The following is a 24,240-nucleotide window of genomic DNA, read 5'->3' as shown; positions in this document are numbered from 1 at the left end:
TGTTGACACTCAGTAGAAGTTTAGCAGTACAAAACAAAATTCTCGGTGGTATTCATCTCAGAATGTCCCAAGTGCTTCAGAGCCAATGAATTTTTTTTTTTAAGTGCAGTCATTCATGTTAAACAACAATCTGCACACAGGAATGGCAGTAAGATGAATAACTGGTTATCTTTTATTTTTGGTTGAACGATTGATTGTTGAAATAACATTGACCAAATAAGTGGTATTCTTTGAAGAAGCATGATGGAAAGCTATTTTAGCACGAGCTGACATGTAAAGACAATGTTGCAATTGCTTGATACCGCAGTGTTATATCACTACAGATAGTCTAGTAACACCTGCAATATGACCAGAGCACATCACTTAATGTCAAAGAAGCCTCCCCCAAAAATCTAAAATAACTTGGAGTATTCATAATAAAGTTACCTTACTACCTGAATCTTCATAACATGAGCATTGACATATCCACCCCCATCAACGTGATCTACTGGAATCATTGTCTGGAGGTCACACAAAATCATTGAGGATCCCTTCTACCCTGCTCCAGGAGGATCAGAGCCAGTACCACCAGGCTGACGAATAGCTTCTTCCCACAGGCAGTTAAAATGCTGAACGACCAAATGAACTGCTCACACTGACCACCCGAGATTCTCATTTGTATAAAACAATATTTGTATAATTATTTTTATAGATAAAATACTTGTCCTGCATACGTATTGTACATTAGAGAACGCTGTTTTCTCAGGTTGTACTTGTACAATCAGATGACAATGAACTTGACTTGACCAGAGGACATGGGGAAAATCTAGACAGCCACAAATAGTACATATAAAGTCCACACAAACAGTACCAGAGGTCAGGATTGATCCCAAGTGCTGGACCTCTGAACCAGAATTAGAATTTATTGTCATGAACATGTCACAAAATTCACTGTTTTGGGGCAGCGTCACAGTGCAAACATTTCTATAAAAACCACTTTACTAAATAAATTAAAGTAGTCAAAGAAAAAGGTAAAAGACAAAGTGGCGTTTATTCCAAAATCTGATGGCAGAGGGGAAGAAGCTCTCCTTGATTTTAGGCAACGAACCTGGTCGATCACATTGATAAGGGAGGGAGACTCCAGTGATCCTCTCTGCCACTCTTATGGTCCTGTGGATTGACCTCCGATCCATTTCTTTGCAGCAACCATACCACACTTCGATGCAACCGGCCAGGATGCTCTCGATAGAGCTCCTATAGAGAGTTTACATAATGGTGCCTGATAGACTTGCCCGCTTCAGTCTTCTCAGGAAATAGAGTCGCTGTTGTGCCTTCCTGACAAGTGAAGAGATGTTAAGTGTCCATGACAGGTCATTAGTTAAGTGAACTCCAAGGAACTTGGTGCTCTGCACTCTCTGTACTACAGAGTTGTTGATGTTCAGTGGAGGGCAGCTATTTCTGGTACCCCTGTCCGCGTTCAGATCCAGGATGTTACTCTCGCACTATTTCACGAGATGTTCCACCTCTTCTCTGTAGAGTGACTCATTGTTGTTGCTGATGAGGCCGACGACTGTTGTGTCTTCTTCTGGATCTGGCAACACAGTTGTGGGTCAGTAATGTGAACAGGAGCGGGCTGAGCATACAGGCCTGAGGTGCACCAGTGCTCAGTGCTCACGTTCCTTTCACATTCCAGAAGAGATCGTTAATTAGACACTACAAATTGTCTTGAATGGGTAGATTGGGATTTGGGTAAAAATTACAGTTAAACTCTAATCTGCAGTCTAATTATTCAGAATCTCCAGTGACTATGTGCTTGGTGTTCTGGTTGTCGTTTCCCATATTCTGTAGGCTCGGTTTCCCACATTCCCTTTAACTTCACTTGGGCTCTTTTTCCCGTGTTGCTTTTAAACTTACAGGGTTTGGAAAAAAAATCATGTTACTCTGTAATACTTCAAAGAACTGAATTAAAAGTAGGAATAACGTCCAATTGTCCAGAGTATCTGCTGGTTTTGTGCCACCAAAATCTCAAGGGTTCCAGATTATTGATGGTAAAATGAGTGGGGAATGCAACTGTTCTGTGAACCAGCAGAGTCTCGGTGGGCTAAAATAAGCCATTCTTTTGTCATAATGAAATACTAGGCTATCTACTGTGCAGTAACAAAGGATTGCAGCAATGTCTTTATTCTTCTTCTTTGAATTAATTGCAGAAGCTGCAATGACAGGAGAATAAAAGTTGCATGAAGCACAAGATTCCCTTGTAACTCTTGATGAATAAATGTATAAAGTGACAAAACAAAATAATGTAACTTGCATCAGAATATTTCTTTCTGCACTCACATCAATACAGGTGACAGAGATGGCAAAATGGGTCTCAGTGGTGCACTTCATGAAAAGGTACAAGAAAATCTGAAGATGCAGTTGCTATGGTAACGGGTAAGGTTATGTGACCTATTACCTAAAGAATGCAAATCCCTCTGGTCCTTCTCGAGAAACTACTGCCCCTCTTAATAACATTCTGTCAGCAATGGCATGATTTATTTCCAGCTGTATTTCCTGTAGCTTTAACAAATTCAAGAATATTCTTGCCCCGTTCGGCATTACAAATCGTGAAATTTAACAGCTAAACCAAGATGAGTATATCTTTTTTTCTCAATTGCGTTAAAAATTATTTTATTCATTTTCTGAGGAATTGCAGTACCTTCTTGAAGGCTGTGAGTCATTATTGGCTGAGCTTCCTCAGTATTTATGGCCGCCCTTACACTTTGTCCAAGTTTATATCACAAATCAGTAATGAATTTAGATCTAGTTTTCCTGTTGTCCAGATTCACCAGCAGGCATTGATAACAGCTTTTGCAATTTTTCACTAAAGCTTCTATAAAAAAGGAATAGAATTTCATTTTGGTTCACTTTTGCGAATCATGTAATTTAGTTGTTTTTTTGACGAAGGACCTTCAACCTGAAATATTAACTCTACTTATCTTTCCACAGACATGCTGAGTATTAAAAAACATTTTCTATTTTCATTTAGCAGTGCACAGTTGCTGTAATTTGTGACTGAAGTTTGTTTCCATTGAAGTCAGTTGAATACAATTTGCTTCTGCCACTGTACCATAAGGAACAGACATTCAAGTTTGACCTCAATGTCAGTGAGCATATGAAAGAATTTCTTTGATCTGTGGGGTATATTCAATTTAAATTTAAATGTAATTTAACCTTATACGTATTTATTTAGAAATGTTATGAAATTTATAAACGATTATTGATTACACACATTTAAATGATTATGCATTTATTGGTATTTACTGCATATATCTCATGAGTGCTTGGGAAATATGAAAAATCTCATCTTCCATCTGGATGTTACAGCCTTTTGGACTCAATTCCATAACTTTAGGTAACTTGGTTTTACTGTTTAAATCAGTCACCAACTCAGCTTGTTTGTTATTTATTACCCCATTTTTCTTTTGTTTTTCTGGTAGCCTCACCCAACCTGCCTGGCATGTCTTTCTCCTCTGCATTTTGCAACTCCTCCATTCTTTTGCCAATGTTCTCACTCTCCAATTATTCATCAATAATCCTTGTCACCCTAGTTTTACCTGATCATAGGCATGCCCGTTCACCACCCTTTTAACAAACATCTTTCATCCAGTTCTGAATGGTCTTTGACCTGAAACATGAACTCTGCTTCTCTTCATACAGTCGCAGCCTTTTCAGCTGGAGCATTTCCAGTATTTTTATTTTCATTTTAGATGCATAACATATGCTGCTCTTTTTTTGATTTTCAGGAACAAGTAGCCAAGAACAGTTGGGGGGGGGGGTTGAATTTTACGTGGGTCAAGCTTTTAACCTTATGAGTATTTGCATCGCTCAATATTCCAATGGCTGGGACCAGCTGGTAATCCTGCTTCCAGGGTGTCAGAGGTTCGGATGGGCACGTGTCGGGAGCCCCAGTGGGCGGAAGGACAGGGTGAGGGTCTGGTGTTAGGGAATCGGGAGCTCTGGAAGGTGGGCGGTCGGGGTGCCAGGAGCTTTGATAGGCAGGCAGGCAGACAAGCAGGGTGAAACTCTGCTGTCGGGGCACTGGGAGCATGGATGAAAGGGAAGTCATGGCCAAAAATAAGGGGGAGGGATCGACTTTTACACTGGTTATACAAAAATAACCGATTTTTGAGCCACAAAAAATGGGAAGGTCGACTATTACACAGTTTCAATAGTTACACAAGTATATATTATTTACTTATTTCAATGTTAACTCTTGCTACAGTCAGAGGTTCCCACCTGCTTCTGAAGGACATCAATCATCCCGGTGTCCAAGAAGAGTAGAGTGAGCTGCCTTAATGACTAGCATCATAGCACTAACATCTGCTGTAATTAAATGCTTTGAGAAGTTGGTCATGGCCAGAATTAACATGTACCTAAGCAGAAGTCTGGACCCACTGTAATTGGTCTATGGTCACAATCACTCCACAGCAGAGACAATATCACTGACTCTCCACTCAGCTCTGGATCACCTCAAAAACAACAACATACATATGACTGCTCTTTATAGACTACAGCTCTGCCTTCAACACAATTATTCTCTCAGTGTTAGTCAACAAGCTCCAAACCCTGGGTCTTCGACCTCCCCCACCACCCCCTCTACAACTGGACCCTTGACTTCGTCATTGGAAGACGACATTGTCTCCTTCTCACTGACTATCAACATGGGTGATTCTCAAGGATGTGCGCTTAGCCCACTGCTCTACTCACTATACACCAATGACTGTGTGGCCAGGCACAATTCCAATGCTATCTCCAAATGACACCATGGTTGTTGTCACAATCACAAATGGCAATGAGGAAGCATACAGGCGGGAGATAGATCAGCTCCTTGAATGATATCACACCAACAACCTTGCACTCAACATTAGCAAAACCAAGGAGATGATTGTGGACTTCAGAAGGAAGTCAGGAGACATGATCCAGTCCTCATCGAAGGCACAGTAGTGGATGAGGTCAAGAACTTCAAATTCCTGTATGTCAACATCTTCAAGAATCCGTCCTGGAGCCTCCTTGTCAATGTAATAATGAAGAAGGCTTGCCAACTGCTATAATTTGTGAGGTATTTGATGATGTTCGGTCTGTCACCAAAGACTCAAAAACCTGCAGGTGTACCATAGAGAGTTGCATCACTGCCTGGTACAGATGTGTCAACACTCAGGACAAGAAAAAACCCCAGTGGGTTGTTAACTCAGCCTGTGACATGACGAGAGGCAGACTTCACTCCATCAAGGACATCTTCAAGAGGCAGTTTCTTAAGGAAGCAGCCTCTATCCTTAAGGAATCCCATCACTCAGGTCATGCTCTCTTCACTTTGCTACCATCGGGGAAAAAGGTACAGAAGCCTGAAGAGAAACACTCAGTGGCACAAGAACAGCTTCTTCCCTGCTGCCATCAGATTGCTGAATGATCAATGAACCAAAGATTTCACGAGAAATTTCTTTATTTATTTTTTTGTAAGGTGGTTAAGGTGAATGTTTGGTCTGTGACGCTACTGCAAAAAAAAACCAAATTTCCTGACTTGTTCATGACAATAAATCCTGATTCTGATCTCTCTCATGATCATGCGGATTGTCACAAGAGTTAGAAAGATCACAGCATTGGAGGGAAAATCATATCTTCCTCACTTTTCTTTATGTTTGGTCATTCCAACCTTCATTATTTTATGGGTACAGGGAGGTTGAGTAAAAAAAAAAGTGCCATTAGATTTCAATATGTTAGAACAAGATCATTTTATCTGCATATTTTTAGAACTTTAATAGAACTAATTAAAATCTGATTGCAAGAAAATATGGTTGTAGTTTTCACGGCTCGTTCAAATAAAATGGGAGTTGATATCAAAGACAATATAATTCTCTAATTCTGACTCTAATCAGAGAATTGTAGGCAAATTATATTTTTATTTTTTTAATTTTACCTTGAAACTGACTTAATTCTATAATTAGAAAGACAACAGCAGATAAAAGTGGCATCTTGAAATAATAAAACTTGTGGCATCTTGAAATAATAAAACTTGTTGAATGATGCACAGCTTTCATGAGTCCTGCTAACAATTTCCTATGTCTGGCTGTTCACTAGTTGTATTGGTAAGAGCAGAAATAATTTCCGGTTTTGTTGTTTATATAAGGGACTGAGTTACAGTTGGTGGCAATATTGAACTCGTACAGTTCCAGCAATTTTTGGCATGGCTTCTCAATGCTTCAACATTTCAAATAGACCTAGAGTTGAACAGGACAGAAACAGATTTTCAGCCTCCTACAGCTGTGCCAACCTTTGTGCAAATCTCATTCGATAATATTAGATCATTTGTTTTGCTGTTTCAAAGGGCTGCTAAATATGTTTGAAATATGGTTTCCTCGGGCAGCAAGTTCAGGTTTATTATGTGTTCCAAGGCATAGGTTGTTTTGCAAGCGACCGGTGGACATCACATACATAGTGTAACAAGTATGCAACAAGGCTCCAGTTGATGATTGATTGAACAGGAGTCTGTGTGTCTTCAGAGGCTGTGGGAGTACTGAAGGATACTCAGTGACTCTGAAGGGACTCTCTTTTGCTTTTCTTACTTTCCAACCAGGCGATACTAATGGCGACTCTTTGTCCGCCTTTCGACAGGCAGAAGGCAATTTCATGGAATATTACATGCTCTATTATAACATGACAATAAAAGAATCTTGAAGTAAAACACAGTACAAAGTGAAAAATTACAGAGAGAATACTCAATTGTTATGGAGCAAAGGCAAAATAAGTTTTCTATTTTATGGTTCCACATTGTATGTTGATAAAACATCCCCTTACTTTATGCCCTCTTGCGTTGGATATCCTTCCCATGTGAAAAAGATTCTATCGGCCCTCATTCCATGTACATCTATCAGGTCACCCCTCAGACTTCAAGTCCTGCTACAATATTCCAATGCAGGCACGTTTCAGTGCAATGCCCTTTCAAGACAAGTTGCCTAAAGTGATCAATGCATCATCTGCTATTAGTATTGGAGTTATGTTGTTAATTAAATTAGCTTTCTCCACCCCTGCAGCTGTTTGCTAAATGTGCATTTGTAATGCTCTCTGTCAACTTGCATGTCTGTATATTTCATACTCATCATAATACATGTTGACCTTGATTTAGCCACAGCAATTCTACCTCAGGATCAGAGAGTTTCTGATTCAACCCGAGTCCACAGAATTGAGCAGAAAATCTGGACTGACACCTCTTAATTCTGAGAGGAAAATCAAAGCAGCCATTTATTGGATGCATCTTAAAATGCAGCTTTCTTGGCAGACATAAATGGTGGCAAAGGACTATTGAAAAAGTGATAAAGAAATTCTCACAACAATTATCTCCATTGACAGCTTCGGAAATAAAATATCTTCCCATTTACTGTGTTGCTCTATTCTGGTTTACTGCACATTGACTGACAGCTGTATTTCACAATACTGTAATTTATTTCAAGTGCCTGGGTTGGATTTTAATTTGCAGGCAGAATGGAGGCAAGAAGAACAGCAGGTCATTATCAAGTGGAGTTTTCTTAACTCATAAATACCATTATTATATTAATCAGGATTTCCCAATCGACGACTTTCTGGAAGTTATGACAATGTGCAAAGTTCATTTCTGTTCATTACTTAAAGGACAACACACAAAACCTCGTCAGTATTCATGAGGGAGAAAGACATGGAGGTTGGGGAGTTAAGAGAAAGGTAACTGAATTATGGAACCTGGAAATCTTGAAATATTGGGAAAAAATAAGATAAATCTCTCAGGCCCAACTTTCTACCAGGATAAAGGGAGGAGATTGCGGGGGATCTCAGGGAGAGTTTTGCATCTTCTTTCACCGCAGATGAGGTAGGAGAAGGCAGGAGGATAGCTAGTTGAGCCCATGTTCATAAAAGCAGAGGGGATGAGCCTTTCATAAGAGGTAGGGATATTATTGGAGTATACTGAGCGGCAGGAGGTATGTTCACTGAAAAAGCCAGGGATTGATTTAAAAGGGTCAGCATGGTTTTCTGAAGTGGATATCAAGTCACTAAAATATAGAGATGCAGAGTTGTACAGCACAGGCTCTTCAGCCCAACTTGTCTATGGTGACTGTGATGCCCATCTATGCTAATCCTATTTCGCCTTAATAGGTCCAAATCCTTCTCATCCTTTCCTATCCATATCCCTTTCCTATCCATATCCCTTTCCAAATGTCTTTTAAACATCATAATTGTATCTAGCACCACCATTTTCTCTGGCAGGTCATTCCATAAAATCACCACACTCAAGAGAAAATTTTACCCTTCAGATCATCTTTATATTTCTCTCCTCTCAGTTGAAACCTATAGCGTATAGTTTTAGGTTCCTTAGCCAAGGAAAAAAAGACTCTGACCACCTCTGCTATCATGCCCTTCATAGTTTTATAGACATCAATAAGGACACCCCTTAGCCTCTGGTGGAAATAAACCAATCTCTGCAAGTATCTACAGCCCTCCATTATAGGCAACATCTTTGTGAATTTCTTCCACACCCTTTCGGCTATCACATCATTCCTCTATTGTGGTGACTAAAACTGTACAAAATACTTTTCCTATCTTCCATACTCAATACTGTGAATAAATTAAGGCAATGTGAAAAAAGTCTTTTTGACCTCCCTTTCCACGTGTGATACTATTTTCAATGTTCTATGCATCTGCGCTCCCAGATCCCTCTACTCAACAACACTCCCCAGATCTCTACTATTCACTGTGTGGGTCCCACCCACATCAGACCTCACAAAATGCAACACCATATCTCTGTATTAAATTCCACCAACCTGCCAAACCGATCAAGACCTTGCTGCAATCTTTGGAAACCGTCTTCACTGCCGTCATCTGCAAACTTGCTGATCATGCCATGTTCATTTTCATTTAAATCATTGATATAGATGCCAAACACCAATGGACTCAGCACCAAATCCTGTGATACATCACTAATCACAGGTTTCCAGTCCAAAAAACAGCCTTCCACCATCACCCTCTGCTTTCTTCCATTAAGTTGATTTTCTATCCTTTCTCTGACTCTCCTTGGATCACATGCATCCTAACTTTCCAGTGCAGCCTACAGTGCAGAATTTTATCAAATACCTTGCCAAAATCTATATTTACATCTACAGCTCTGCCCTCATCAACCTTCTTTGTCATATCTTCAAAATCCTCAGTCAGATTTGTGAGACTTATTCACTCACAGGAAAAAGAATCTCAGGTTTGTATGTGATGCCATGTATGTATTCTGACAATGAATCTGAACTCTAAAATCTGAGACATGACCTCCCACTTGGAAAAACATGTCGACTATCTCTAATCTGCCTTTGTCCATACAATTGCATGCATATTTTCCCCCTCCGAATGCTCTGCAGTAACCTTCCAACCAATGATGTTGAGTTCACTGCCCTGTAGTTCCTAGGCTTTTCCTTGCAGCCCTTCTTGAACAGAGGTGCAATATTTGTCACCCTCCTGTCCTCTGCATCTCACCTGTTTTTAATGGTGACTGAAAAATCTCAACCAGAGTACATGCAATTTCCTCTCTAGCCTCCCATGGTGACCTTGGATAGTATTGATCAGGCCCAGGAGATTTGTCTACCTTCATATAGATACAGTCCATCAGCAGCTCCTCAACTGGAATACTGACTGTTCTCAAGACACTACCATTGACTTCCCAAGTTCCCTGGCATAATGTCATTCTCCAGAGTAAAAGCAAAGGAGAAATACTCGATGTGGACCTTGCCCATCTCCTGTGGCTCCACCCAGAATTGACTGAACTAATCCTCTAGGGGTCATTTATTTTTATCTAATTACTCTTTTGTCCTTTATATATTTCTAAACGTTCCTTGGAATTATCCATAATGCCAGAGATATCTCCTGTCCCTTTTTGCCTTCCTGATTTCCTTTATCAGCTTGTTCCTCAGGTCCTGAAACTTCACTAGAAATACACTTGATCCCAACTGCTAATACTGTCTAATGCCTCCTTCTTGCTCTTGACCAGAGCCTGAATTTCCCTCATTATCAAAGCTTTTCAACATTTGCAGGTCTCACCCTTCACTTTCAAGGAACATCCATGTCCCGAACTTTTGTCAGTACATCATAAAACCTTAAGACCAGCGGAAGTAGGCTACTCAGTCCATCGAGTCTGCCCCATCATTCAATCAAGAAGTGATCCATTTTCCCACTCAGCCCCACTGTCCAGCCTTCTCCCCATATTGTTTGATACCCTAGTTAATCATAAACCTATTAATCTCTGCCTTAATCTCATTGACCTTGCATTCCTCTTCCTTCAAACAAACCTTTCCAATTAAAATGAACTAGCTTTTGCCATGCACCTTCAAATTCAGCCTTGCCTCAAGTTCTGAATTTTGCCCTTCCCTGACTCTCTCCATAAGAATTTTAAACCTAATAGAACAATGATCACTGGTCCCCAAAGTCTCATCATTAAACACTTCATCCACTTCTGCTTCTCATTTTTCCAAGCCTAGATCAAGCATTCCTCTCTCCCTTGTGGGACACTACCTATTGCCGAAGGAAATATTAGTGAACACATTTGACAAATTCCACCCCTTCTAAACCTTTCACACTGTGACTTATTCAGTTAATATTTGGAAAGTTAAAATCCCTACCATGACAAAGATATTTGATCAACCACTGGTTGCAATCTCCTGACACATTTGCTCTTCTGATTCCTGTGGACTATTTGGGGGCCTGTAATATACTCCCAACAAGATGATCTTGCCTTAGTTGTTCTTCAACTCCACTCATATAGACCCACTAGCTGAACTGTCTATAATGGCATGTAAAGGCAACCTCCTGAACCAATAATGCAACATCCCATCCTTTTAGCCTCACATCTGTCTTTCCTAAAGCATCTATATCATAGAATGTTGAGTTGCCAAACCTGCCCCTCTCTTAAACAGTTTGCATAATGGCCTGTCATCTGTTCAACCATGGCCCAAGTTCATCTGCCTTAACTGACAAGCCACTAGCATTAAAATAGGTGCAATTTAAAGCACAACCCTTCCTGGCTCTCTTCCTTTCTCTTGCCCATTCAATCTTCGCTCAGCATTCTACGTACCAACTTTTAACCTCTCAAGTGCCTCGATCTTGCATAGGATCCCGCCCTTCTGCCAATTTAGTTGTAATCTACCCTTGTAACATGAGCAAGCCTCTCTGCCAGGGTGTTGGCCCCACTCTGGTTCAAGAGCAATCGCCCCTCTTGAACAGGTCAACCGGAAGAGATCCAGATGATTCAAAAATCTGAAACCCTGTCCCTTGCCACAGCTCCTCAGCCATGAATTCATCTGGCCTATCTTTCTATTTCTGAGCTCACTAGCATGTGGCACTGGAAGTCATCCCAAGATCACTACCCTTGAGGTCCTGCTTCTCAAACTCTTACCTGGCTGTCTATACTCATGGTCCAGGACCTCATCTCTGACTCTCTATATGTCATTTGAACCAATATGTACAACAACCTCTGACTGTTCACCCTCCCCCTTGAGAATGTTCTCTAACTGGGAGGCAGCGCATTAACCCAACATCTCTTCTTTGGCCATAAAACTTCCTGAACATCCCTCTGCAACTGCAGAATATCCTGCCCCCCCCCCATCTTGTTATCATCCTGTCTACCTGCACACTTACTTTCTGAGCCTCAGAGCTGATCACAGTGTGCTACTGACCTGACTGCTGGGACGAGCCCCCGAAAGATCATTCCCCAGTATATCTTTTGGTGAGGGAATGACCACAGGAGAATCCTGTACTATCTGCTTACTCCCCTTGTCTCTCCAGATTTTCATTATCTATCTGTTGGCTACTCCTTAGATGTGACCACATCAGTGAAAGTCTCATCCAAAGTGCATCCGGCTGCAACTTCAGTTCCTTGACCTTGACTGTCAGGAATTGCTACTGGGGACACCTCCTACAGATGTCAGCAGGGAGAACACAAGAATCCTTGACTTCCCACATCCAGCAGGGGGAACATTCCACTGCCCTGACTGCTAGCCTGTTGGTTAAATTTTCAGGTCCTACCCCAACCTTTGCTCACCCAAGCCTCAAAGTCCCACTAACAGTGAAATACTGCGTTTCAGGACCACGTCCCAGGTATGATCCGCTGCACTCTACCAGCCATTTTTCACATGCACTCTTTCACTGAACTCCCCTGAAACTCATGTATTGTAAATGTTAATCAGATCTGCTATTATGATTAGGAATCTGCTCTTGGATTCAGCACCATGCCAGATCGAGCAAATGAATTTCAAGCAATTAATTAGGGATAAAATTACTGTCAGGAAAAAGAGAAAGAATATTACTTTTGTGAAAAATTATTCATTTTGATTCATGTTTTAATTAGTTAAAGTTTTAAGTGCATCTATGATGCTTTAATTATTTTTGAAGTATTTTAATTATTTGTTTGAATTTTCAATATTTTGCAGGCGCCATGGTGAGTGTAGCAGTTAGCGTAATACTGTTACAGTACCAGTGACCAGAATTCAAATCCAGCACTGTTGTAAGGAGTTTGTGCATTCTCCCCGTGTCTGCAAGGGTTTCCTCCCACCCTTCAAAAATGTGCAGCGGTTGTAGGCCAATTGGGTGTAATTGGACGGCAAGGGCTCATGGGCAAAAAGGGCCTATTACTGTGATCACAGACAAGGAACAGAACCAGGCCACTAGGCCCATCGAGTCTGTTCCATAAATCTACACTAAGCTACTCTGCACTAGTTCTCATTTTTGGCCTTTCCCCCATAATCCCTTGATGCCCTCACTAATGAGATATTTGTCATTCTTTTTAAAATACTCCCAGCGATCTGGCTTCCACTGCTGTATGCCGCAGTGAGTTCCACACATCCACGACCCTCTGGCTAAAGAAGTTCTTCCTGATCTCTTTTATATGGATAACCTCTCATTTTCAGACTATAAATAGTATTCTGCCTGTTTAATATTTCCACTGGTAGACGAGGCTTGTATTATACGTTATCTTTTCTAATGGAATACAAGACCTCCTTTCTGAATGCCACTGTGCTAAATATCTAAATTTAAATTGAATTCTTACTCTGAGAGATGCACAGAAACATTTCTAATCCTGATGTGCTTGACATCCAGCAATGCTGGGGATGAGTCTTTGTGGATTGTCCAGTCAAATTTCATACACAGGGCTTCACCCAGCCTAACTATGGCACTCGATAACATTATTTGTATTTTGGCCATGGCCTTGAATCCTGCCTGGAATCTTGCTCAATCCTGGCGCTCTTTGAATAGGCAAAATCAGCTGCCTCATTTACTTTTGGTAACAATAGTGACCGAGGATGGGGAATGTCAACAAATAGCCCTGTAAAATCTAGACCAATAATGCGTGCTTGCTGAATTTCTTACCTCTAAATATTCCAAAATTAAATTCCATCATCGATATTTTTTATAGTTAAACATGTTAATGTATTGTTATGAGCATTTTTAAATTTCCTATGTTCACTTTCCTTCGATTGTTACAGCTATTTTGTCCAAAATTAAACATTGAAATTGAGCAGAATTATAAAGGAAGACCCCAAATTATATGTAATCTTTCATGATGTTGCAAACCACTTTTTAACCAATTAAACACTTTTGAAGTTGTACAATTGGAAACACTTCAAAATCTGGAAAATGACAATGGTTGGATCATTGTTTTAAATTTAAAACATACAGCATAGACATTACAGGCCCTTCTGGCCCACAAACCCATGCCTTTGAAATTCACCAACGTACAATCCCCGTATGTTTCTGAAGGGCGGGAGGAAACTGGAGCGCCAGGGAGGAAACCCATGCAGGTCATGGGGAGAATGTACAAATTCTTTACAGGCAGTGCCAGATTTGAACCCAAGTCACTGGTGTAATAGTGTTGCGCTAACCATGCCAGCCACAGCTTGGTATCTATTGTGCAGAACACCAAAACTTCCATTTTCCTCATTAAAATCTTGCCTTATGTATTTTATAAGCACTTCTGACAAGAGACAGGTCCTTAAAAAATGCTCTCAAACAAATTGGCTCTTGCTCCACGATTTAGTAGACCGTTAATTTCGAATTTTGTGCTCAGAATTTTGGAATGATATTGAAACTCACAACATTCTATACAGAGAAGGAGAGCACCACCAACAGAGCCAAAGCTGGAACATGTGTCCTTATGGTGTAGCTGCAGCTGAGTATTGATACATTGGTACCAACGTATTTGGTTTAAAATTAAGATAGGTTTTACTGATGAAGAGGCAATGTACACCATTATTATTGTACATCCCACTCAACAGTAAAAAGATGATTTCCATCATAATGTGTTTTACAATAGAAAAAAAACTGTGCTTCCTGCTTCAGTTTGACGCAGTATCCAAAACTGCAGCAGTGTTGGAAACCTTTTCATTTATCCTATTCTGACAGCAGTGAGCAATTTAATACTTGTTGGTATGAACTGAAGAAGGCCAAAATTTATTTCTTGCCCGTGCCATTGATTTGTTTCAAAAATTATTATTATAGCAAAACTCCAATGGACTTTGTAACAACACATAAAATTAATTTTTTGAGAGTGGTATCTATTTTGTTCAAGTTAACTGAAACTCAAAGTACAGATTTCAGATTTATTGTCAGAGTACGTACATGACATCACATACAACCCTGAGATTCTTTTTCCCACATCCAACTTAAATTAACGGGAAGCACGGCCAGTTGGCATTGAGTAAAGTAGGTGACAACTCAATTTAGGATGAGGAGAATGTGTGTGTCCTGGTGTTTATTAAGAATATTCATATCATTATTCACTCAGAGTACTGCCTGGTTCCCATTTAGCACCTCAGTGTTTATTGTGGTCCACACAGTTGTACCATATCAGCCATACTGCTAAAAATCCCACTTATTGCTTTTACTTTCGTCAATAATGGGATCAGCATGTGAAATGCATCTGAACTGAATTTGTGAGCCACAGCATGAACAATATTATCCAATTGTTATTCCCAGGTGCTTCTAAGGCAAACTAGAATCTGTCTCCCCAGCTGTCAATTCTTCATTACTTTAGGTGGTATGTCACAGTAAATTTGATGTGCACCAGCACCAACCTCTCCACCTTGTACTGCTTTCTGGTACCCTGGCCTAACTATGCAGTTTCAGTCGACATTGAGGTCCTTACAATCTTTTATTCTCAGGATGAGTCAATAAACAAATTTTGCTTTGTCCTGCTCCTGGTCTCATCAAATATTCCGACCATTAAATGTGTAGGAATCATGCCTCATTTAGGAGGTCCAATTTTGAGTTACTTTTTATACTTAATTAGGCCTTAGAATTTGTATCAGTTCTTTTCGTCATTGCTTTTTGTGACAAAAACTTTCCCAGAATATTGACCAGAACCACATTATCCACCTGAGGACAACTTTTCCCTGATAGAAAATAAGTCTGCAAACTACATGATCTTTTGTGAGGGAGTTTGAAGAATTTGATGTGTTTCAATACATTGATGTGTTTCAATACATTCAGGGAAGAAAAAATCTCCTTCAAGTACATAGTTACAAAATATATTATTGTGATTTAACATAAAATTCCTTTGAGAAAGAATGGGGAAAAATATAAATGAGAAAAGAAAAATAAAGAAGGAGAACAATGAGGTAACACAGTGAATTAAAAATGTAAAATGCATTTGAGCAAGTGGTGCAATGGGATCTTTTACTTGAATAGCAACACAGAGCTTGGGTTTAAAGTTTCATCTGAAATTGCTAATCCGTTCCCTTGAAAATGTTCATGGATACTTTAAAATAACAGACAAAAAAAATTCAGTCAGACAAATTGCATGAGTAATTTCCATACTTAATAATTCAAGCAGGTTTAGTGGATCAAAGCAATTCAAGTCTTAAAAATAAATTGTTTGATGGGAGAGCATTTGTGTGAGGTTAACCACAGCCATTATGTCTATAATGCACAGTTAAACCTGTATTTATTTCAGAATTGGATATGAAGGAAAGGAGGGTCATAGTTACCCACACGGTGGTGTTTAATTGTTTATTTTGCGTGCTACCAATTCAAATTTGGTTCCTTGAGAAAACAATTAGAATTTAAACCTTATAAATAATACAACTGCCACTCTCATGGGAATAGCAATGATAACCCTTTGTAAGCCAATTCCCAAGCAATTCTGTACTAAATATAACATGATCAAAAAGCATTTTTAAGTTGGTAACGACATTTATATTTCTCAAAGGCAAGTGGGATTTGGACTCAACTTCGTTTGTCTAGTATTCTCAGTCAATGAGACAATAATTTAACCACTGCATGCTCAGGTATTGAGGCAATTAAACATTCTGACATTACAATTACCAAATGTTTCAAAACTTTTAATCACTTGATGAGGTCTAATGAGAACAGGAGATAGCCAAGAATCGATTGAAGTCTGTATGTAAAAGTAACACAAGGGAATGGCTTTCAAAAAATGAAGATTAAATTAAGATTCAAGACTCCTTTATTGTCATGTAGTGGTGCAGAACATGTAATATTACACAAAATTGCCTTCTGTCTGCTGTAAGGCAAAGAGAGAGTCGCCATTAGTGTCGACCAGCGCCCCTTACAGTATGAGAGAAAGAGAAGCAAAAGAGGGTCCCTTCAGAGTCAGTTGCCACTTTCAGGTGCAATAGCAAGGAGAATGCGGCTCTGGGGCTGGCTGCGGGTGTATGCGAAGCCACCTTCAGGTGGCAGTGCTGAAGTTTGTTCTGGCACCTGAAAGGTCCGCAGCGGGGAGAGGCGCCGTGGAGCAAACACTGGCTCCTGTCGCCTGTGGCCATAGTCCCGCCCACTTTCAGATGCCTAGGGGGAGCACTCAGAAGCGGAGAATACACCTACCCGAGGAGGGTTGGGTAAGTATTCCTTGGGCCAGGATTCTCCGCTTTCATCTGGCCTCCCAACAGCTGCATTTGGGTATTTTAGACGGCCTTATGTTGGGGTATTCTGGCCACCTGAAAGCGGCTAGTGTTTTCATGGATTTGCCTCCAATGCTCCCACAGCCTTTGCACAATCCCATGTTCAATCCATTGGCAACCCAAGCTCCAGATCAAAACCTCTGATACAATGAGGAAGTCTTCAGTGCCAGAGGACCTTTGGGAGATCTTCTTGCCCTCAAAACCCTCGTGAATCCCAATTGTGATACCTGGTTCCCATGAACCAATCTCCAGAAACCCACGGCCCAGAGGTGTCCCCTGAACGGAAGTCGTCCACAGCCTGTGTAGGTCCCTCAGCATCTGAGCCTCTCACCAGTCTGCCACCGTGGACATCATCCTGGAAGGTCATCTCCTCAGCTTCGTCTTCTTAATGGGTGGTGTTCTTCCCGTTTCTGGTTCCCTGCACCAGTGCACTGCTGCCCCAGAGCCTGTGCTCCTCGTGGCCACTCGCAAGCATCGGCGCCGCCATCTGGGGCACGGACCCGTGGTTGCCGGATTTCAGTTTAAAAATCTAACTGGCCATTTTATACCTTTACAGCACCGCCAGCATTAGGACCAGGTGGTGGAACCCTTCAGAGCACCCCCGTGTCTCCGCCTTGGGCTCTCCCAGGTCTGCACCAGTGGCAGAGCTGCCAGTACAGCACCTCCAGTTGCTCCACCATTTTATAGATTAGTTTTCCAGTAATTATCAAGCTAACTCAAAAATATAAAAGCATTGCCCACAGAAAAGTATTGCTGCTGCATCACCAGTTTAATAACATTTCAATTAGTTTCTTCACTAACAACATGGAATTTATCATATTCTTGCACTCTTTTGACTTTTATATTTGCTCTACTTGCTCTGTTTTTCATTTATGAGATTTAAAAACCAAGCCAGAAAACAATGGGAACCATATTCTCAACAAATCAGTGATTTCCAGTATATATTTTTCATGCATTTATAAAAGCATCATATTTTCATAGTGGTAATGTTAAGTGACTTAGTGTCATACCAGGGTTATATGTGTCATTTAAAATGTATGTCTATCTATTTCTCTAAGAATTATTTGTAATTTTGCATGCATGTTAAATTCCTCCTTGTTCCAATTTCTTTCTGATGCAGTCAACCTTTATATTTTGCCTACATGGATATAAACCACCATTAAGTTTCAACTACTTTATCAGTGAAATTTGATGCTAATTGCCATGAGTGATATGCATTTACACCCACGCAAATCCCACCCAATTAAGCTCCCAATAGTTTGACTCTGACCTGCTCCGGATGTGAGAGCCGTGTGCCGTCTGTTGAATTCTCTTTTAATTTCATCCTGGGTTATGTTTTCTTCCAAGCACTGGGAACTGAAAAGAAATGTTTACAACAGACTGCAATTGTAAAAAAAAACCTCTGACATCATCAAAAGACAAATTTTAACATGGTAACAGTTTAATTGTTTACATTTTTACATCCTATGCAATTTTACCAAACTTCATATAACTTAACACTTTCTCCATTGATTGCTAAATATAGCATAAATCAATGTTTTATTTGTTATTTTTGAAGTGTGTCAAGTTATCATATATTCTCTTTGATCATGTGCCCGGGACTTAATAGTCACCAAAGTGTAAAAAAAATGAGGGGAGATATCATAGAGGTATATAAAATTATGATGGGTATAGACAAGCAAGTCTGCTTTTTCCACTGAGGGTAGGGAAGATACCAGGGAACATGAGTTAAGGGTGAAAGGGGAGAAATTTAGGGTGAACATAAGGGGGAACGTCTGACAGAGAATGGTGAGGGTACGGAATAATTTGCCAGCTGAAGTGGTGAATGGTGGCTCTATATTAATATTTAAGAAAAATTTGGACAGATGGATTATGGAATGGATACAGGTTAGGGGGACGAGGCAGAAGAATAGTTTGGCACAGACTGAAAAGACCTTTTGTTTTGTGCTGAGAGGTTCTATGGTTCTATGTGAATAAGATTAACATTCAGCCGTACCTATATCCAAAGCAAGGAATAAAAATTTGTAAATTAAGGAATATTTCATGCTCACATCATGACTGACAGAGTATCTCTTGAAATTCTATGTTTAAATTATAAATCATTATTTTTAAATATTAGGCAAAGAATAGTATTTTACACAGCCCATTTCTTCTTTTTGAGCAATTTGTTGTATTATCTTATGCAATCTTATAATAAACAACAACATGTAAATAAAGGTAAAGAATATAAACTGCTGGAAGGACAAAAACCTGCTGTTGCTATATTGTGCTACCAGATAAAAGGGAAAATTCTCAATATATTCTTCTGAAATCCTGTCTCCATTACCTCAATATAGGCATTAATTATTTCAACATAAAGGGATAATGCATTCATTAAAATGGTTTAGAGGGATTTTAAAACCCATTATGGATCCACGTCTATTTTCTTAAACCTCAATTTCAAGTTTGTGCAATTACCAAACACCCCAAGATCATCCAAAATTAGAGGGATTTAATTGAACATTTTAATCCATGCATAAAATTGAGTTTACTTTTCATTCTAAGAGACTTCTTATATTTCATGAAGTATTTAATATATTTTTGATCATGCACTGAATTTTCAGTATTTGCCATCTTCTCAAATGCAATCACATCTGAGCCTGAATGCAAGTTTCAGTATCAGCGGTACCCCTTAAATGTGTAATTAGAATAAAGTGTCCAAGTTTTATGGTTGCCAAGTAGCATTTTGTTATTAAACGCTATTAATAATGCTTGCTGTTATTGCAATAATGCTATATTCTGCTTCAAGCTTCCCCTGCCACAATCTATCAATGGAACTGCGGGGAATTTATGCAACCAGCAGTTCCCTGTAAAACACCCTGATTTTTTAAATATTTCATAATTCAAGACTTAAGTAAAATTCTTCAGAAGTTTTCACTACTGCTTAGCAAGCTAAAACCCAAATTTTGAATTATGTTCTGTAATGCATTGAAATGACAACTTCAAAACGAAAGGGACTTTTTTATTTTGTGAAATTTCAGCTTCTACTTTAATCAAAGGACTCAACGTTGAAAGTTCAGATTTATTATTAGAGTACATAGATGACATCAAAACAACCCTGAAATTCTTCACCTGTGGGCCAGGCGGAATTTCTACTTCCTGACAATACAAAAAAACTGTACTTAAGAAAAGCTATATATACAAGATAAATGTAAACAAAGAAACAAATGTTAACAAACTGTGCAATACAGAAAAAAATTCTGTAATAGATAATGTGCAACATAAGAGACCTTAAATGAGTCTCTGATTTGAGTTTGTATGTCAATCTTTCTTAAACTTTGTATAAATTCTGAAAATCTGATTAAAAAGTATAATTTTTTTCTTCTTCCAGGCATGCACTTTGAGTATTTTGCTCCATCACTGCCCACAATGTCTGGGACAATATTTAAGATCATTAACATTAACTGTTTTGTCACATTTAGAAACCAGACCAAGACTGCAAAAAAAATGCGAAGCATAATGCTGAACCAATAAATAAAATAGACCACTGGAAAAAAGGAAATGTCCAGGATAAGTGGGTTGATGCTTTATTTTGATGGAATGAACACATCTCCACAACAGTCACTGGCATCACTTGAGGGGTGCGGACCACAACTAGTGACACCATCACAAATGGGTGACACCTAAATGACTGTCCATAAAATGTTTGTGCAGTGTTTCTGCAGAAATGTATTCTTTTTTTATAAAAATATCCCTGTAGTTGATTATAACAATAAAAATATTTTTCATAAGCCTAGCTTACATGTATCAATATACCTACAAGGCTAAAACACAACACTAATTTACTTTTTGAACCTTCTAATGCACTCAGGTCAGAGCTGTCAATCATCACCCATTTACAATGATGTTTTGAATCATGTGGTTTCATCTGCACGCACTACAAGCACACCATATAACCATATAACCATTTACAGCACGGAATCAAGCCATGTCGGCCCTTCAAGTCCGTACCAGTTCACTTGAACAACTCCACTAGCTCCTCCGCAAACTCCTGAGGAAGTAGAGGCTTTCTTCATGATGCCATTGGTGTGTTGGTTCCAGGAAAGATCTTCCGATGTATGTACATCTCCCTCATCAAATGGAAGAATTAGATTTACATCACACGATGTTGTTTTAATTTGCTGCTGGTATTTTTTTGTCGTTTTGGTCAAATTTTCTGGCATTTTCACTACAATATTGTGGTCATTACTGATTTACAAATAACATTAGTTCAAAAAACATCATTAAAGATTTTGTATCGTCTGGTATGGGAGGAGGTCCATGGGGGAGGGGGAAGGGTGACACCAACCTTAGTGATGCCACTGACAATAGAGTCTCACCTCAGCTTAGACATGCTTACATTTCCACTGAACACTCTTCAAACATACCCTTGGCAGAGCTCATTTTCCTTTCTCTGTCACATGAAGTCATCCCAAAATAGATCATCCATCTCTTCATCATCCATCTCTTCATTCCATCAATATTCCTTCAAGTGTTTCAGCCCCAAAACATTGGTTACGCTCTATTTCCTATTGATGGTGCATGACCTGCTGAGCTTCTCAAGCTCTTTCATGTATGACACTATAATTCCAGCATCTGCAGACTTTTCTGTTTAACTCAATCATCTAATCACATTTTGAATAGCTTATCTGCAAAAGATATAGAAACTTAAATACTATAAAATTCCAATAGTCTCCTGTTTAATTATTTGGAAATCCTGATGGTTCAGCACCTGCCTCACACGGTGAAGTTTCCCACACTCCCTCAAAATTCACCAAAGTTCTATTCACCAACTCTTTTGTTGCTCACAGAGTTCACTGGAAAGTTTATTACACTATATATGTTGTATATGGTTATTGTAGGGGGAAGCACATCTACCAGATTACCATCATATGCAGTATATGGTTAGCATTGGGGTTGGCACGTTTAACTTAGCGTCTAGCTCAATGCTGTTACGGTGTCAGCGACACGGATTTGAATCCGGTGTAACATGTAAGGAGTTTGTACATTCTACCCATGTTTCCATTGGTTTTCCAGGTACTCCAATTACTTCCAACCCTTCAAAATGTACAGGGGTTGTTTATTAGGGCAGCATGGGCTCATCAGCTGGAAAGGCCTGTTACCGTGCTCTATGTCTAAATTTAAATGTAAAATTTAAATTTAAATTTTTTTGATTTAAATTTTAAATTTAAATTGAATAAAATATAAGTTAAAAATATACTGAGATATAAATTGGAATAACATACAATGCTCTAGAAAATCTACCAAATTAGCAGTACCAAAATTCCATTTTGCCAGATAAAGAGTTTTACTAAAATGACTAACTGATAATCTATGCTGCAATTAACCTGCTGCAGAATATGATTGGACCATTATTTGAAACTTAGAAACTAAATTTTTGATTTTCTATGTTAGTATTCGTAATTAATTGTTTTGTTCAATACCAGTAAATCCCCTGGTGTCCGTAATTCAAGCAACTAGAAGCCTCAAGCAACCAATAAAAAAATAGAGGAAAATAAATTCTAACAATTAAAATAAATATGAATAAAACTAATAGGTAAAAATACATAAATGTAGTTTAAAATTGTAAATGCAAATGTTTTCTGAAGCAACACATAAACCTTTTGTAAAGATGGAAGCAAATATTCAGCCAGCTGAGTGATTTGGTTGTGCTTGGCTCAAAGCAGCTGTTTGAATAAAGTTGCGTGAAACAGCAATGGTCTCACACAGGATGAAGAGCTAGTTGATGCCACTCACCATTGAAGTGACTCTCTTAGTGTCTTATTATCCCTGGTTAGTAAGAGTTGCCCCAGACAGAGTCTTTATCTGTAAACTTGGGGGAGGGGGGAATTAATTATCTAAAGTCATTGTTTGTCTTACGTGGAGGAGGAGAAGGAACCTGCAGATGCAGCCACATGTTTTCAAAGAATGTGACTGAAAATAAATTAAAATAATTTAAGGTTCACATGTGTATGCAAGTGAAGTTTGTTCAGTCTAAGTACAGTATAGTATTTTTGTATTTTAAACTGTTTATTCCTAATGCAGGTGTATTAATTAGGCATTGTAAGAATAAGTCTCAAGCAACCAGAAAATACTTATATCCGGCATCTCACAGTCCCCATAAGATGGATTTAACCAAGTATGTTCCAAACACAAATGATAGTAAAGCAGCCTGAGATTTCATCTTGCAGGTCTCAGATCTGAAGCTAAAATGCATAAATATTACAAATGGGCTCAAAATTAAATTTTAAATTTTAATTTTTAAGATTTTTAAATGTAAATTTAGCCATACCTGGGATTTTACTGTACTTCCTGGTAAAAATTAATTTATGATCACATAATCAAAAGATTTTAAATAAAAACAGGTAGCTTTTTAATAATGCTTTATTTCTATATTGACAACAAATACACTGTTCAACACAATGTACTGCAATTAAGAGCGAGGCCATCTTGTATCAAGCATTTATGTTGATACTATAATCATATTTGGCTTAGTCTGAGGTTTCATTTATGCATGAAAAATTGGGCAGTTTAACTTAACTACACAAACTGATGATCTGAAGCCTGACCCATTGCCTGGATTTTCCTCCCAGCGTTCCTGAAAGCTGGGCAAATGGAAATGCTTAAATCAGTAAGTGACCACCAACAAGGCAACATGTAATGCTCAAGAATTGGCATCTTTGGTGGCACTCCCGGATCCCCCCAATCTCCTTTGAACTCACTGGCTGTCAAAGGTTTGTAGTTCTTTCTAAGTGTCTCCATCAAAGTATGCATTAAAACAATAATTGTTTGATTAAAATCATATTAGTTATTAAAATCTAATTAAAGCATTAACATGATGTGAAATAAATTAATATAACACTGAGACAACAAGGGTGAAATCTGAATCAAAAAACAATCTGCTGGAGGAACTCAGCAGGTCGAGCATCATCAGTGCAGAAAAAAAGAAACTGCTAATAATGTTTTTTACACAGTTGCTGAGTTTCCCAATTTCCCGGAATGTAGCCTGTGTAAAAATATCAGAACAGGAATAAGACCTCATTCCCTTTCCGACATTTTACCTCCTCGACCCTGGTTATTTTCATGGATTACCTGCAGTCTAAACTGAACTGCAGGTGATCTGTGAACAATTGGCTAATGAATAGGCTGTCCAGCCTCTTTAAAAATCACTCTTCAGGGTATTTTGTCTGAACTCACGGTGTGATACACATATTGAGAGTTTTGGTCGTTCCTGTGTGGGGAACTTCAAGGTAGTTCGATGGTAGTACGCAAGTTCGATGTAAAAAAC

General features: G+C 39.1%; 1 protein-coding gene across 4 annotated transcripts in view; it reads right to left on the bottom strand.

The window, feature by feature from the left end:
• LOC138743149 (protocadherin gamma-A2-like) overlaps positions 1–24,240 on the bottom strand; it is a 189,510-nt gene that overhangs the window by 94,486 nt on the left and 70,784 nt on the right. For 3 of the 4 annotated variants that reach the window (XM_069898044.1, XM_069898047.1, XM_069898045.1), the window contains exon 3: positions 18,205–18,290. In XM_069898044.1, the coding sequence (XP_069754145.1) occupies positions 18,205–18,290 (86 nt within the window). Of the gene's footprint in view, positions 1–793; positions 2,190–18,204; positions 18,291–24,240 lie in introns of those variants that run through there. The other variant, XM_069898046.1, reaches the window with a different exon arrangement.

The sequence above is a fragment of the Narcine bancroftii genome, chromosome 9 (genome assembly GCF_036971445.1).
Source record: "Narcine bancroftii isolate sNarBan1 chromosome 9, sNarBan1.hap1, whole genome shotgun sequence".
Lineage (NCBI taxonomy): Eukaryota > Metazoa > Chordata > Chondrichthyes > Torpediniformes > Narcinidae > Narcine > Narcine bancroftii.
The sequence above is the reverse complement of the archived record's forward strand: the minus strand, read 5'-3'. Positions and strand labels throughout refer to the sequence as shown.